This window comes from Bison bison, unplaced genomic scaffold (assembly GCF_000754665.1).
Source record: "Bison bison bison isolate TAMUID 2011002044 unplaced genomic scaffold, Bison_UMD1.0 scf7180017864180, whole genome shotgun sequence".
NCBI classification, from domain to species: Eukaryota; Metazoa; Chordata; class Mammalia; order Artiodactyla; family Bovidae; genus Bison; species Bison bison.
In genome coordinates, this window is record NW_011494752.1 from 8,690,617 (window position 1) to 8,706,461 (window position 15,845).

General features: G+C 56.7%; 1 protein-coding gene across 1 annotated transcript in view; it reads right to left on the reverse strand.

Annotated features, from left to right (window-relative positions):
- TOM1L2 (target of myb1-like 2 (chicken)) overlaps nucleotides 1–15,845 on the reverse strand; it is a 74,837-nt gene that overhangs the window by 19,379 nt on the left and 39,613 nt on the right. Inside the window, exons 3-8 of the mRNA XM_010843166.1 lie at nucleotides 12,068–12,146; nucleotides 8,528–8,677; nucleotides 6,664–6,798; nucleotides 5,627–5,761; nucleotides 4,774–4,890; nucleotides 3–136 (exon numbers count right to left, since the gene is read on the reverse strand). Coding sequence (XP_010841468.1) covers nucleotides 3–136; nucleotides 4,774–4,890; nucleotides 5,627–5,761; nucleotides 6,664–6,798; nucleotides 8,528–8,677; nucleotides 12,068–12,146 — 750 coding nt within the window. The remainder of the gene's footprint in view (nucleotides 1–2; nucleotides 137–4,773; nucleotides 4,891–5,626; nucleotides 5,762–6,663; nucleotides 6,799–8,527; nucleotides 8,678–12,067; nucleotides 12,147–15,845) is intronic.

Genomic DNA, 15,845 nt, shown 5'->3' on the forward strand with positions numbered 1-15,845 from the left:
ACCTCTCGTAGCGCAGGAAGACGTTGTTGAGGTCGTCGTTGACGTGCAGCAGCTCCTCTGTGACCTCCTCGTTGCACACGCGGGAGATGAGCTCCACCACGCGCTGCTGCATGGCGCGGCAGGTCCGGTGCAGCTCCTGCGGACACACGGCCCGGCTACCGCGGGCTCGCTTCAGAGCGGCGCGTGCCGGCTCTAGAAGCCACCCCAGGGCCCATGCTCTAGAAGCCACCACAAGGCCGGGCGTGTGCGCGAGGCCCGGAGGACCCCCCTGCTCCGCCCCACCAGTAGATGAACAAGCGTTCTAGCGTGCGCTCTGCTGTGTGCGGAGAACAATTTTACACAGACCGCTTGTAAAACCTGAGAACACGATTCCCTGCAGTTGCTTCCTCTCTTCAACAGAACATGGCAGACGCCACCCCATCACTTGGGACAGGCTGCCCCATTCTCTATCCCCACGCATCTCAACGCTTTCTGGGCACCAGCCAAGACTGCTTGTGCGCTGTGAACACACCCCGACTCAGCGCCTCCAGCACGCCCCCAGCCACCACCCCCCACCTCTAGTTAGCAAAGCCAGGCTCCCACCCACCCCAGCGGAGGCGCCACAAGCTCAAGCAGAACAAGCCCCTCCGCGGACTGCAGGCAGCGGCTCCAGCACCGGGCACACCTGCCTGAAGAAGGGACAGCACCGGCCTGGAGGAGGCGGGACTGCAGTCAGTCTCCCCAGGAGCCCAGCCCCTGTGGGGTGTCAGGACTACAGCAAGCAGTCCTGACCCTCAGCTGTCCGGGGCGGGAAGCGGGTGGAAGAAGAGGTGAAGCTCTGCCCAGAGCCCTCCCATGCCCCCTGCCCACTACCCAGGGTTCTGGCCCCGGCCACGACAGCCAGGGTGCGTCATCTGCTTTCACCTGTTTAATATGCTAGAGGTCTCTGTACAGTTTTACTCTTGGAGAAGGGTTCCCTGACCCTACAGAGCATTTGAGAGGCACTAGATGATTTCTGAAGGAGACCCAAAGCTGTGCACTGGTGCCTGGCTCCTGTGGCCTTCCGCTGAAGCGGAGGGGGCAAGACAGCCCCCAACCCACTGGCAGGGCCTTGGATGCGCCACACCTGCGCCAGCGCCCAGGGGCCCTTCATGGAGCTTCACCTACACATGGACCCAGATCAGGGGCCTCTTGGGGTCTCTGCACAGAGAAAGTTTTACCTTCTCCTTGCTTCAAATTTTTAAGTTATTATCTTAAAAAATTACAAAGGAAAAAAAGAGAGAGAGAGATTGTATAAGTAAGAAAGACCACAGCATAAAGATTTGTGCCACCATGGACACCCGCCGGCCACCCTCAGGGCCTCCAAGCGATCATCCACAGCCAGACGCAGCGGCTCCAGGCAGACCTTCCTGCCTCCCTCCAGCTCCACGCCACCCAGACAGGCACCTTCTTCCGGTCCTGAGCTGAGACAAGGCGACCAGAGCCTGCCACCGGCCCTAGCTTAGACAGGAATGTCCTCACCGCAGACAGTCTCTGTCTGGCCTCCTGGGTCTGGTTCTCAACAGCGGGGTGAACAGCTGGTCACCACTCTTGGTGCAAATGCCCTCCATCCATCAGAGCACCTGGCAAAATATCCTTTTCCTGTCTAATTAATCCCCACACCTTCATCTTCTCTTTAAGGGACACTCTCATCCCCACATTGCAGAACAACCTTTTAATCATCTTGCTGGGTTCCCAGGAACAGGGAATGGGGTCCTGCAGATCTGCGCTCTGCAGCTGCAGAGGAGACGGAGGAAGAGAAAGTCTTTGTTGACGACAAGAGGGGAATAATGAAGCTGAACACATAGTCAACTAGGTTTCTCTGGAGAAAATGGTCCTGGCCATCTAGGCTTCTATTGAAATGAGACGCAAGAAGCAAGATAAACCATCTACTATTTGAAGAGACAACGTGGGGCAGGGCTTCTAACAGGAGCCTTCCAGGAGCTGGGGGACAGCTGTGAAGGAATGCCTGTTCTGGACGCCATTGGATTAATTAAATATTATCGCTAACTGCAGACAAAGCTACAGAGGCTGGTCTGGGGGCAGCAGGGGTGTGGCTGTCAGCACCGGGATCCCAAGGATTCCAAAGGCTGGACTCCCGAGTGCGACTGAGGGCCAAGCTCTAGCAGACAGAGGCAGAGCCTCAGGTTTCAGGCCCAGACCTGGAGCCCACACGCAGCCAGGAGACATGGCTAGAGAGCTCTCAAGGAAGATGGAGGTTCCCCAGCACTGCCTCCTGCTGAGAAACACCAGCAAGGGAGGGCAGCCGACCACAGCAGTGAAGGACCTGCCCCACAGGAGATGAATTCGTGATGCTCAGCTGGTGGGGCCGCAGGCAGGGGTTGGACGTGAATGAACAAGCATGCACAGCCCCACTGGCTCTGACAAGCTGCGCCTGGCCCTATGCTGGTGACTTTTCAGCTGCTTTCCAGTCCTTTGCCAGGGCAGCGATTACTCCAGGCTCCAAGTCACGAGCTCCTGGAAAGGGACCCGGGCACCCCTCAGCTGCGGCTCTTCTGCTCTGTCGAGCTGCTTCCCAAAGGCTATCCGAATCCTGTGTTTGGAGGAGGAGGTGCTTCCCAGGCCTGTCACTGAGGATGTTCAGGAATGAGGGTGCTAGGCAAGCTGCCGTCAGGGGGCCAGCATAGGGCAGGGCTGGACCAGCTGCCAGCGGGTCTCTCCGGCCCAGAGAAAGGCATCTGTGTTACTCCAGGCCCTGGCCTCACCATCCTGGGGGGACTCAGCCTCGCCTCGCCCACCTTGCTCCAGCTCCTGCCGCTCCACAGGTCCTTCGTGAAATGCAGGAAGCCGTTGGTCACCCTCCCAGATGCTGGTCGTTGCTGTGGTGTGCCTCGCCGACACCTTCTGCCTCCCTCTTCCCGTGTCCTACACCTCCTACCCAGCAATTTACACTCAAATCCGCAGCAGCTTCTGCTGGTGTGAACACTTGGGCTGATGACAAGCGCATTTATTCCCATCGTGAGCTCTGGACAGCTCTGCCCTGAGCAGTCTGGCGGCCCTCCAGCCCGACCCTTTGCCAGCAGACTGTGGCACTTTCCCACGTGGAGCCTTGCTGTCCAGTGCAGCCCTGACCCCTGGGAGACCCCGCCTGGCTGGCTCCTGGCTGTGGGGGAAGGGAGGAGGGGGGCGTCGGGGACAGCTTGAGAGGCACAGCCAGCAGCCAGCAGACCCTGTCTGCTCATAGCGCTGCCGGCTTGTGAGTCTTTCATGCCAAGAGGACAGCCTCCCACTGGCACCCAGGGCCATCCCTACTGTTTGGTTCATAAGACAGCAGCGAGTGGGCAGGCTTGGAGTCAGAGCAGAACAGAGGGGAAGGAAACGTCATGGGAAGCAACCTATTTTTGAAAACTGTGAGCTGACGCCAAGAGATCAGGTTCTGTGTGTCTTGGCTGACAGGCTTGTTTGAACACACACACGTACATGCACACACACACGCAGAGTGCATGCTGTCTGGTCGGCCCTGGCTCTCGTTTGAACACGCACACATGCAGAGTGTATGCTTCCTGCTCAGCCTTAGTCGTCTTGTTTGAACACACATGCATACACACACACACACACGCAGAGTGCATGCTGTCTGGTCGGCCCTGGCTCTCTTGTTTGAACACGCACACACGCAGAGTGTATGCTTCCTGCTCAGCCTTAGCTGTCTTGTTTGAACACACACGCGCACACACACACACACACATTCAGAGTGCATGCTGCCTGCTCAGCCTTAGCTGTCTTATTTGAACACACACACACACACACACACACACATACAGAGTGCATGCTGCCTGCTCAGCCTTAGCCGTCTTGTTTGAACACACACACACACACACAGCTTGCATGCTCTCTGCTTGGCGTTGGCTTTGTTCCACTATGCCCGCTGCCAGGACCTCCGTTCTGCCCATTGCAGACTGGTCAGCAGGAACTTGGTGCTGACACAGCACAACACTGCCTCAGGAGGCCCTCTCAGTTCCTGAGCCTCGGGTAACGCCTGGAAGATCCCCTCAGGCCGTGGGTGGAGGCCGCCGCGTGGCTGACATGTGGGCGAGCTGGGAGACCCTCCACTCCATGTCGAGAGCAGCCGGTGGGCCTGGGCCCAGAGAGATGGGCTGCCCATGGTTGAGTGCCTCCAGGCAGGGACCACAGCCCAAACACCTCTAGGCTGGCTTCCCCACCCCGTCCTCAGGGGCTGGAAGGACACGGGGCAGGAGCCCTGTGGCCAGCCATACTCCTAGACCCCTTTCTGCCAGGCTCCGGGACCTACAGGTGGCCAGTGGGCAAGGACATGAGCCACCCTGGCCCAAGGACCTCAGCATCACCCCAGATGTCTCACGAGGAGCCCCTAGGAACAGGAAGAGTTGACGGTCCCTGCACGTTTGTGACAACATTGAGTGAACAAAACAAAACGTAAAATTATACACGTATTATCGCCTCATATGGAATAAACACAGAAAAAATGTCTGAAAGAAAATTCACCAAAACCAACAGTGCTTATATGTGGACGCTGGATTAAAGGAAATCATTTTCTCCTTTGAACTTCCTTTCTTTTTCGATGGGTATATAGTCTACAACTGGCATTTTGTAACCAGGAAAACAGGTTTTTAAGAAGAAAGAAGAAAGCACCAGGGACTGGCCTCTGACGGCCCCAGGATGCATGGGGCCGCTAACGGGCTTCTCCAGCTCGGTCCCTCTCGAGGATGGGCCCAAACCCTGAGCCACCTCCTGTGACCCCGGCCCGAACGCCCTCACCTGCAGCAACTCCAGATCGGATGAGTCCTCCTGCCCAGGGACCATCTCAGTTAGCATCTCGGACATGACTTTTGTGTTTCCTCGAACAACATCCAGTTCACTCCGCAGCCTGGCAATCTGTGGGGCCGGGGGGTGGTGGGGGAGCAGGGGGTGGTCAGTGAGCTGGACATGGCCTCGTTCGTCTGCCTGCGTGGGGGTGCCGACAGCTGGGGCCCCCAGGGGCAGTACCTGGATGGGGCAAGGGGGCCGAGCAGGGCCTACAGGGGACACGAGCCTCTCAGGCCCGTTTCTGCTCCTTCACATGCTAGTGAACATGGCACCCAAGGTCCCTGCAGGGCTGGGGGCCTTGTCCAGGAAACTCACAGCTGCAGACTCTGGCCCAGGAATCAAGGTCTAACCACAGCAGCCAGCACGAGCCACTCCTTCCCCTCCAGCCCCCACCTGGGGAGGGGGCAGATCCCAACTGCCAGCTCCCCAGCACAGAAAGCCCATCAGGAGAGGGTCTTGGTGGCCATCCACCTGCAAATGTGTCCACCTTCCCTTTTCCCAGGGCAGGGAAGCCACGTGCTGGCCATGGTGGGGTCCCTCCCACCTCTGCCTCCACAGCGGACGGCCTTCTCACCGGGTAGATCTGAGCCTCTGCAGGCCACACAGGGTCATGACTGTTTACAGCTCAGCTCCTGCCAGATTCCTGCCCACCCTGCCCTGGCCATGTGCTTCCACTCCCATCCCCCTTCCCCCCTCCCATTTCCCCAGCCCCGCCTCCAGCTCCATCCAGGGAGGCCTGGTCTGTCTCCTGGGAGGGGACCACAGACAGCTGGCAGGTCACCCGTGGCCCCAAGTGCACAAGTACCTGCTCAGAATTGGCAGTGATGGGGCCCGCGGTGCTCAGAGCTGGGGCCTGCGGGGCTGAGTAGGAGCTGCTGCTCGTCCTCAGCTGCGACTGGGACTTGGGCGTGGTTGCGGCGGGGTCCACCTCCGGGACGCTCTGGCAGGGCAACCACAAAGCCTTCTATCAACCCAGGTCACCCATGCGGCTGGCCTGGCACCGACCCCCAACACTGCCCCCAGCCCAGGACTGCATGTCAGCCTGACCCCTTCGCCCCCCACCTCTCCTTCCCCCACTAACCTCACAGTCATCCCACGCAACCCAGAGAGGCAGACCCCGCAGCCTGAGGGCTCTGGCTGCCCTCCCTCTGTCAGGACCACCATGGGGTCTGAGCAGAGGGCCTGCTGCTATGGAGGAGCCCTTCCGGAGCCCTTACATGGTACCAGAAGATGACTTTTTGGCCTTTGCAAGTAGACTAATGTAAATAGTAATCATGCAATTTACCGACTGTCCTCTGTAATCATATGAACAATACCGTTCTGTTATTACTCGAAAAATAAAACACGTCTGTTTACCCCACAAAGCACAGCCAGGGGCCTGGTGGATCCACGCGAGAAATGCTGGAAAGTCCAGGTCCCTGTGCTCCCTCTGAGCCCCTGATGGCCTCTTAACCTGACCTGAAAAGCCTGAAAGCTCTTCTTTGCCCTGTGACCAGTGAGGCCATCAGCCCCTCGCCATCTGCAATGCAGAAGTGGAGCCAGAGGGGCTCGGGCCCCAGGGAGATGCAGTCCCCACACTGGACAACCTGCTTGCACAGCAGGCACCTGACCCTCCCAGGATGGAGCAGCCACCTCCTGACAGCATCCTCACTGGTCCCTGGGGTCACAGCCCCCATGATGGGGTGAAAACTCGGGGACACTGCTGCCACTGAGCCCCCACAGCCAGCTGTCTCCCTCTGACACCACTTTATTGTCAACAAGAGATACCCTAGAGCTCTAAGGAAGCTGCTGACAGGCTGAACAACCCAGAGAGTATCTGCAGTGGGCTCCTGGGAGGCTCACCCGCTGCGGCGTGTGGATGGGGGACAGTGCGTCCAGGTCGGCCATGGGGAATTCCACACCCTTCCTCTTCAGCTCCTCATAGGCGTGCACAACCCCCGTGAGGTCAGGGCTGCTCCGGAAGGCATCGGCCCACGCCTGGAGGGGAGGACGGACCTGTTAGTGGTACTGGACACTCAGGGCTGCAGCCCAGCCACTCTGCTCCTCCTGCCAGCACTGCCAGGCTAAATGCAGATGGAAACAAAGCACAAAACCGAGTCCAGCATGGGGCGCTTCTTAGAGCAGAGACAAGAAACCACCTCCCCCACCGAGTCCTGGAGCTGAGCCCAGGTGATACACCTGACCATGACTGGCTGCAAGCCATGGGGGACAGGAGTGTGGCCTCCTCACTCTGCATGGGGAGGTCCAGGCTGACCCCCAGCTTCCTCAGTAGGTCAGGGAGCCCAGAGCCCATGCTGTCTGGCCACCCGTCTGACAGGCAGGTGCCTGCAGCCAGGGCAGGAAAGCAGGAGCTGCCCACAGAGTCGGGGGACGTGTGCCTTCATGGGACAGTCCACAGGGAGGCTCAGCCACCAGGTTCTGTTAGATCAGGACAACCCAGAGAGGAAAGGACACACGTTTCAATAGACTGCCACTCATCACTGGTTCATGGAACTGTTAAATTTTTTTAAAAAATTCTGTTCTTCAGAAGTTACAGAATATATCAAAAAAAGAAGTACCACCAGAGGAACCCCCAACAAAACAGGCCCAGAAGAGGAGGCAGAGCTGCTCCATTGCCAACTCTGTCACTGGAACAGGGCACAGCTGCCTCCCTGACTCCAGAAGGGTTCCAGCCAACCCAAGGTCAGAGACCTGTCCCTCACCAGCTGACCACCAGAAGCCACGAGGTCAGTTTCCAAAGAGACTCGCTCACTTCAGCTACTGTGTCTCACGAACCACAGACCCTGCTGCCAAGAGCCCGGCCTCCGAGGTCTGCTTGTCCCATCTGCACCTGCAGGGACTTCACGCCCACGTCAGGATGGCCCGCGGTGGCCACACTGCAGTGTGGCCTGGACGCTGGCGGGCGGCAGGGCCACAGAGGCAGCACCGGCAGGAGAGGAGGAGCACCCAGAGCCCCCGCCTCCACCAGCTGCCCCGGTTGCACCACCTGATTCAAACCCAGCCAGTCCTGCGACTCCACCTTCAAAAACGGGCCAGCTTTTGGTCTCGGACCTAAACTTTAGGATCTCAGAACGTCCCACAGCCTCAAGGGAGGTTGGGGAGAAACAGGGGCGCAGTGGCTACTTCCAGCACGGCCTCCGCCGTTACTTCTGCAGGAGGGCTCCCCCCACAGAAGTGATGTTGACGATCTCGACTGTCCCTTCCAGTCGGTGACACTCCTCAGGGCACCTGCCCAACAGCCATCAACAGGCCCCTGAAGGCACTGGAGGGCAATGTGTGCCCAGCTGCTGGGTCAGGTCCTCTCTCCACAGAGCCTGGCCAGGCCCAGGGTGGGGCGGGGCTGGGCTGCTCTCTGGGGAGATGCGGGCCTTGGGAGATGGCCACGAGCCAGCGGGGACTGGGAAGGAAGGCTGAGGACCCCATTCATTCTCCATCTGTCCACCTGCTCTCCTCCATGCGGGGTGGCTGTGAGCACAGGACAAAGTTGTTTGGGGGGGGACTGAGTCTGGAGGGGGTCAGACTTCCCAAACAAGCCACTAGGGCCACCTGCAAGTGCCCACACCTAAGGCCCAGCCAAGGGCCGAGCGGGTCACCCAACCAGCAGGGGTTTTCCAGAACAAGGTGGGGGTCTCAGACTTGCAATAGGGAGGCAGGGACCAGGAGCCTTTACAGAAGCGGTGGGAGAGGCCCAGGGCCACCAACCCACCTGGATGAGAGCAAGCACCTTGTCCTGCACAATGGTGGGGGGGCTGTTCTTGGGAGAGATGACCTTGACCAGGACGCTGTCGATGAAGTCCCGGTTGGCCACGAGCACGTGGAAGCGGTGGCCGCAGTTCTTCACACATGTCTCCAGCACCTGATGCGGGCAGGAAGAGAGGTCACCACCGGGACTGAGGGGCAGCAGATAGCCACCTCCTGCCTGGACTGTCCTGCCAACCGGCTCCTCCAGAGGCAAACTCCAGGCACAGGTGCCCCTTGCTGGCCAGGATCCCTGGGCTACACAGCAGTCAGAAGGCACCAGCTCTTGTACAAGAAGGATGCTGGGGTTTCAGTGGGGTCAATGACTGAGCGTCCCCAGAAACAAGCCTCTGAGTGGACAGCAATAGCTGGTAGACATGGGCCCTCATGGGAGAAAGCCGCCAGGATGGCCTGCAGCCTACTCTGAGCCCCCATCTCTGCCTGCCTTGAGGCATGGGCCACCCTCCTCCAAGATCAGCGAGCTCCTCAGATGACAGGCAATCTCTGCCAGGGTCTTGTCCCCTCATCTGGTCCTTAAAGTGCCCCGGACAGAGTCAGTGGGGCCCCAGAGCCTAGCAGAGCAGGAGCTGCAGAAGGAAGGGGCCCTGGCTGGCACAGCCCACTGCAGGCTGCTCTGCCAAAGAAGTGAACCCCTCCCCATGGCCTGAGGGCCTGAATCACATGGGAAGTTTCCAGAATGCGGCCAAGGCCCATGAGCAGGCAAAAAAAAAAAAAAAATCAGCAAAATAAAATCTGATAAGGTGTTAATATCCAAAAGTATATAAGGAACTCACACCACTCAACAGCAAAAAAAATAAATCATCCTATTTAAAAATGGGCAAAGGACTTAAGTATTTCTCCAAAGAAGCATACAGATGACCAACAGGCACCTGAAAAGAAGCTCCACATCACTGCTCATTAGGAAAATGCAACTCAGAACCACAATGATGGAGAAGAAAATGACAACCCGCTCCAGTATTCCTGCCTGGGACATCCCATGGACAGAGGAGCCTGGAGGGCCATGGTCCATGGGGTTGCAAAGAGTCGGACACGACTTAGTGACTGAACAACAACAAATACACAATCAGACAGATGGTGATTTGGGGAAATATCTCTTCATGAAAAGGTGGCATAAAATGGAGAGTCAAGTGACTGAGCAAGATGGAATGTAGAGTTTTGTAAGAAACTTGTGTATAGAATGAAAGCTGCAAATATTCAAATAATAAAGTCCGTGGCTAAAGGGGAAAAAAACCACAATGAGCTATCACCTCACACCTTATCTGTTGCCTAATTAAAAAATATATTTATTTATTTGACTGCACCGGGTCTTAGTTGTGGCACGAGGGATCTAGTTCCTTGACCAGGGATCGAAGCCGGGGCCCCTGCATTGGGAGCGTGGAGTCTTAGCCACTGGACCACCAGCGAAGTCTCTATCTAATTTTTCAAGTTGTGAGTTTATTAAGTGGTTCTTAACATTGCATTTTTTGTTTGTTTGTTTTATCTGAAAAAAGTATAAGAAAAATCTAAATTCTATTGAAATATCTGAGGAATGTTGAGGACAAAAGAGGTATGTGTTGGTGTGGGTGTGGAGAGAAGGGAACCCTTGTGCACTGCTAGTGGGAATGTAAACTGGTGCCACCACCACAGAGAGCAGACAGGAGGGTCCTGCTACTGCTAAGCTGATTCAGTCGGAGTGATCAGCAATCCCGCTCCTGGGTGGACATCCAAAGGAAATGCTTTCAGGTTATCAGAGAGACACACGCACCCCAATGCTCACAGCTGCCTTGCTCACAACAGCCAAGACATGGAGACAACCTAAGTGTCCACTGATGGATGAATGCACGAAGAAAATCAAACGGGACACAGACACACACACACAGGGAGATTATTCAGCCATAAACAGAAGGGAATCCTGCCCTCTGCAACAACAGGGATGATTCTCAAGGGTATTAGGCTAAGTGAAATAAATCAGACACAAATAATGTACGATATGACTTACAGGTGGAATCTAAAAACTCCAAACTCAGAGAGTTAGGACAGTGGATGCCAGGGGCTGGGGGTGGAGGAGATGGGGTAAGGTTGGTGAAGGGTATGTCTCAGTGGTGAGGTGGGTGAGTTCTTGGGTCCAGAGAACGTGGTGACTATAACCTACAGTACTGCGGTGCACACTCGGAAGCTATTTATGTATTTATTTTGGCTGCTCTGGGTCTCTGTTGCTGTGCACGGGGCTCTTTCTAGTTGCACGGAGCAGGCTTCTTTTGCTGCAGAGCACAGGCTCTCGGTGCTCGGGCTTCAGCACCAAGCTCATAGGCTCAGGAGTGGTGGCACACAGGCTTAGCTGCCCCGTGGCACATCTGTGTTCCCTGCATTGCTGCTGCTGCTGTGAAGGTGCTTCAGTCGTGTCCGACTCTGTGCGACTCCATAGACGGCAGCCCACCAGGCTCCTCCATCCCTGGGATTCTCCAGGCAAGAACACTGGAGTGGGTTGCCATTTCCTTCTCCAATGCATGAAAGTGAAAAGTGAAAGTGAAGTCGCTCAGTTGTGTCCGACTCTTCGAGACCCCATGGACTGCAGCCCACCAGGCTCCTCCGTCTATGGGATTTTCCAGGCAAGAATACTGGAGTGGGTTGTCATTGCCTTCTCCGGTTCCCTGCATCAGCAGGCAGGTTTTTAACCACATTTGAAAAAATGTTAGGTTGCCAGACAGAGATAACACTGGAAGCCATCCCTTTTAATTTTCTGACATCTTATGTGCATGCTAAGTTGCTTCCGTGGTATCTGACTCATTGCAACCCTATGGACTATAGCCCACCAGGTTCCTCTGTGCTTGGGATTCTCCAGGCAAGAATACTGGAGTGGGTTGCCTTTTCCTTCTCCAGGGGATCTTCCTGATCCAGGAATCAAACCTGTATCTCTTATGTCTCTGGCACTGGCAGTGGGGTTCTTTACCACTAGTGCCACCTGGGAAGCCCTCTGACATCTCAAGGACAGGCAAAAATCTGGTCTGTTCTTTCCTGAAAGGAGTCACTTGCTGATTTTCCCAAGACCCTCTGCAGCGATGTTGTTTTTACCCCTTAATCCAGTCGGCACCTCACTAGCTGTGATGTCTGGGCAAATCTGGGGCCTCTCCAAGCCCGTTTCTTCATCCTTAAAAGCAGATGAGGAAACCTACTTGGGAAGGTTTCTGGAAAGTGTATAACATCTGGGCAGGTGCTCAGGGGGAGCTGGCACTCTCACAGGGAGGGAGCTGACCCCAGAGGAGCAGCTGGCCTCAGTGTCCCCTGGCAGACTGGTGAACAACAGGGACCCATGCCCAGGCCTGGGGCTTCTCTGCTGGGGGCTTCTACTGGACAGCGCTGTCCAAGCCTCGTCCCTGCTAGCATGTCATCAGACTTGGGCTCACGCATGTCAGAGGGCAAGACACTGGGGCAGCAGCAGGAGGCACTGCTGTCTGGGCCGAGGCTCCTGGCCACGCTCCCACCCTGGGAGAGGGGCAGGGGCACTCACAGTCAGCGCCAGCATCACCTCCCGGTAGTTCCGGTTCCCGTTGAGCCGCTTCTTCAGGGCCCGAATGGCGTCCTTGGGCCTAGAGAAGAGACAAGTGCAGACCCTGCCAATCCTGCCTGGGCACCACCCTGCAGAGTCAGGGCCATAGTGTCAACAGCATTTACATGACCTTATTTGCCACTGCCCGTTTGTAAACGAGAAAGATTGCAGACAAATGAAATGCCCATCAACGTGAATCAGGTTAAATTAAACCATGCTTCTCTACACAATGGAGTACCATGCAGCTGCACTGAGGAACGCAGAAGCTCCTCACACAGGTCCAAAGATAAGGACCAGCATCGTTTGCAGAGCCGGGCAGAGGGGACGCTGCCACATGAGCTCGGAAGGACAAGGAGCACCCAGCACACATGTCCGATGTCCACAGGGAGGGGACCCTGGAGGGATCTGCCCCAGGAAGGGCGTGGGGCTGAGGAGCAGGGACTGTTCCTGGGGTCACACGCAGGCTCCGGCCTCCTTGAATTCTGCATCATGTGCAAGCATGGTTCTTCCAGAAGAATGACCAGCCGGCTGGCAGGTGGGCTCAAGAAGGGAACCTGGCCAAGTCCCTGCACAGGCCTGGATGTCCAGCCTCTGGCTCCGGGGAGCACCTTTCTCCCTGAGAAAACTGAAGTAAGTCTGCTCAAAAGTCCAGAAGTTGTGGGTTTGAGGCTCCAGATCTGACCAGGCTTCCTGGGGCAGAACTGCAGGGCCTCCAGCTGACACGGCTGCATCATGTGCTGACCGTCCAGGACACACTCTTCCTGACACCTCGGACATGGCTGGGAGGTGGGTCCCCACCCTGCCCAGGAGGGCATGTACTGGGTGCAGCCCTGTGTCTAACACATTGTGTCATTTACTCTCAGCCAGGATTCAGCAAAGCCGTGGTGCCAGGAGTGACCTGGGCATGAAACCCCCACCCCCAGCACCACATCACCTTCTCTCAGGAGCCCCTGCCCTCTGCTGTCAGAACTGGGCTCCCACCTGCAGGTCAGCATAATCTAGGTCTAAACTGGGGCCCTCCTATCTTGATAGTTCAGAAATATTTGTTACCTACTTGCCAAACAAAAATGTCCTTTTAAAGTGTGTGAGAAAGCTGGGGGAGGGGAGGGAGCAGCTCTGCCAATTAGCCCAGTTAGACAGAAAGCAGAGGCTTCCAGAAGGAACCACACACACCAGCCTGCAGTCAGGCTGCCCACAGGAGTCCTCTGCTCCCGGGGAAGGGCCCTGTCGGAGGTGTGTGTGTGTTCTGTGTGTGCTCTTGTGCGTAGTGTGTGTACACAGTGCATGTGTGTGCCCTTGTGTGTGTGCACATAGTGCATGTGTGTGCCCTGTGTGTATGTGTGCTGTGTATGTGTTCTTGTGTGTGTGCAGTGTATGTGTATGTGTGTAGGGTGCACACACTGAGCGTGCCCTGTGTGTGCTCTTGTGTGTATTGTGTGTGCGTGCTCGTGCACGTGTGCAGTGTGTGCGTGTGCCCTGTGGGTGCTCTTGTGTGTGTGTGCCCTTGTGTTTGTGTGCTGTGTGCTTGTATGTGTGTGCTGTGTGTGCTCGTGTGTGCAGTGTGTGTATGTGTGCAGTGTGTGCCGTGTGCTCATGTGTGTGCGCTGTGTGTGCTCCTGTGTGTGTGCAGTGTGTGCCCTGTGTGTGCTCCTGTGTGTTGTGTGTGCTGTGTATGTGTGTGCTGTGTGTATGCTCTTGTGTGTGTGCAGTGTGCCGTGTGTGCTCGTATGTATGTGCTCTGTGTGCTGTGTGTGCTCATGTGTGTGCAGTGTGTGTCCTGTATGTGCTGTGTGTGTGCTCTTGTGTGTCTGTTTATTGTGTGTGTGTGCTGTGTCTGTGTGGCTGCAGCAGCACTGCCCTGGGGAGAGGCCCTGCTGGAGGTGTGTGCAATGTGGCAGCAGTTCCTACAAGAGGTGCTGATTTCTGCAAAAAGGGACTTGACAAGCTCTTGCTTTTGAGGACTTTGTGGACCTGAGCTGGTGGAGCTCCATGGCCACAGGCCAGGAGTGTGATTGATTTCTCCTGTCTCAAAGGCTCCATCAAGTAGAGTCTCATCCCCTCCCCTTGAACTTCCACGGAGCACTAAATGGGTAGAGCCACCCAGGGCTGCACTCACTTGCGGCTCAGGGAGCACAGCACACAAGCTCCCAATGGGGGATGAATGGAGGGAAATCAGAGATGCTGTAGCTCCCAACTTAGAGGGAAGGTGCTGCCTGAGAGGGAGCACAAAGGCAAGTATTATTTACCCTTCTCCCAGGGAGAAGCCTGGAGATAGGATCCAAGTCCTGTCGGGGGCCCCACACAGCTCCCTGCAGCAGCAGATCAGCCATGAGCCAGGAGCAGGAGAGCGGGGACCCAGAGGCTGAGAGCAGGAAGGGGATACCGTACCCGGCAGCTTCTGGGGGACAGATTGGGGCCACAGGAGCTGGCCTCCCCAGAGTCTCCACAGACCCCACGCTCCTCTAGTCATCCTGAAGACGTCTGGTCCTTCGGCACCAGGACTGCTGCTTCTGAGCTGTTTCCTCCCTGTCTCCCAGGAGGACGAGGCTGCACCCCCTTCATACCCTGGATGCCCCCACTCCCTTCCTGCCACCCCTCCTAGCTGTTCCCTTGCTCCACTGCAGTTATTGGGCTCCTCCAGCGTAGAGGCTGGGCACAAGGACTCTGTGAGCTGGGGAAGGTCCGAGATGGTCATAAAAATGACCATGATCCTCACCAGAACCACCATGAGACTCTTCTGGGAGCATTCATCAAACCCAGGTGCCTGCACCTGACTAGTAGTCCAGGGATGCCTGGGAAACAGGATCTAAGACATCCAGGTTAGGGGTTATTATTCTGCCAGGCACTGCTGCTTAGTGACCAAGGGCCCAGGGCACCAGGGGTGGCTACACAATGCCCCAGGCTGGAGGTTACCTTAGGCTGGGCATCAGGGCAAGCCCAGCAAGGGGCCTGTGGAAGAGCACATCAAACCTGTGCCCACCAGGACCCCAACCTGCCAGGTGAGCTCTGAATAAATGAAGGAAGCATACCCAGAATTTCCGGGCTGGAGCCAGTCAGCAGGGCTTGCGTCCTGCATCTGCCCTTCCAAACTGTGCTAACCTTGGGCGAGGGCCAACCAGGGCAAGCTTCAGCTTCCTCAACACTCAAAGGGGCTGGCCCCGTTGCACAGGCTGGCAGAACCAGGGCCGGATACAGGGTGGGGGCCCAGGGCAGGAGCAGCCCCTCGCCCCCGTTGCCTCCCAGCCTCCTCGGTGACTGTGCACAAGTGGTCACTGCCCTCTTCTCCCCAGCTCAGCTCTGCACAGTTGAGTCACCAGCTGACCAGGGTGTCTTGTTCACAGCCTGCCTCCCTGCTCTGGAATGTCAGCGCCGAGCGAGGGAGTCTGTTTGTCCCCTGGGGCTGAGTATGAGGTGGTCACTCAGAAAATATTTGTTTAGTGAAATCAGAAGGCTGGTCCCCAGCCTCCACATGGCAAAGCCAGTAAGGACAGAGCTCAGGGCAAGGGCTGGAGCTGCCCAGGTCTGGAGGTGGTTGATGAGGGTGCTACTACCATAAATTCCATTTTTATGGTGCAGATAGAGAGTCAAAGACCAACGAATTTGGAAGAAGTGCATGCAGAATGCAGCTGTGATGCAGAAGAGGATGTAAACACAGCAGCAGAACAGACCGGGCGTTACAGGGGTGGGGGCGCCTGGGCCTGGCAGGTCTTCCCTGCTCCACCGCCCACTAAACACCCTG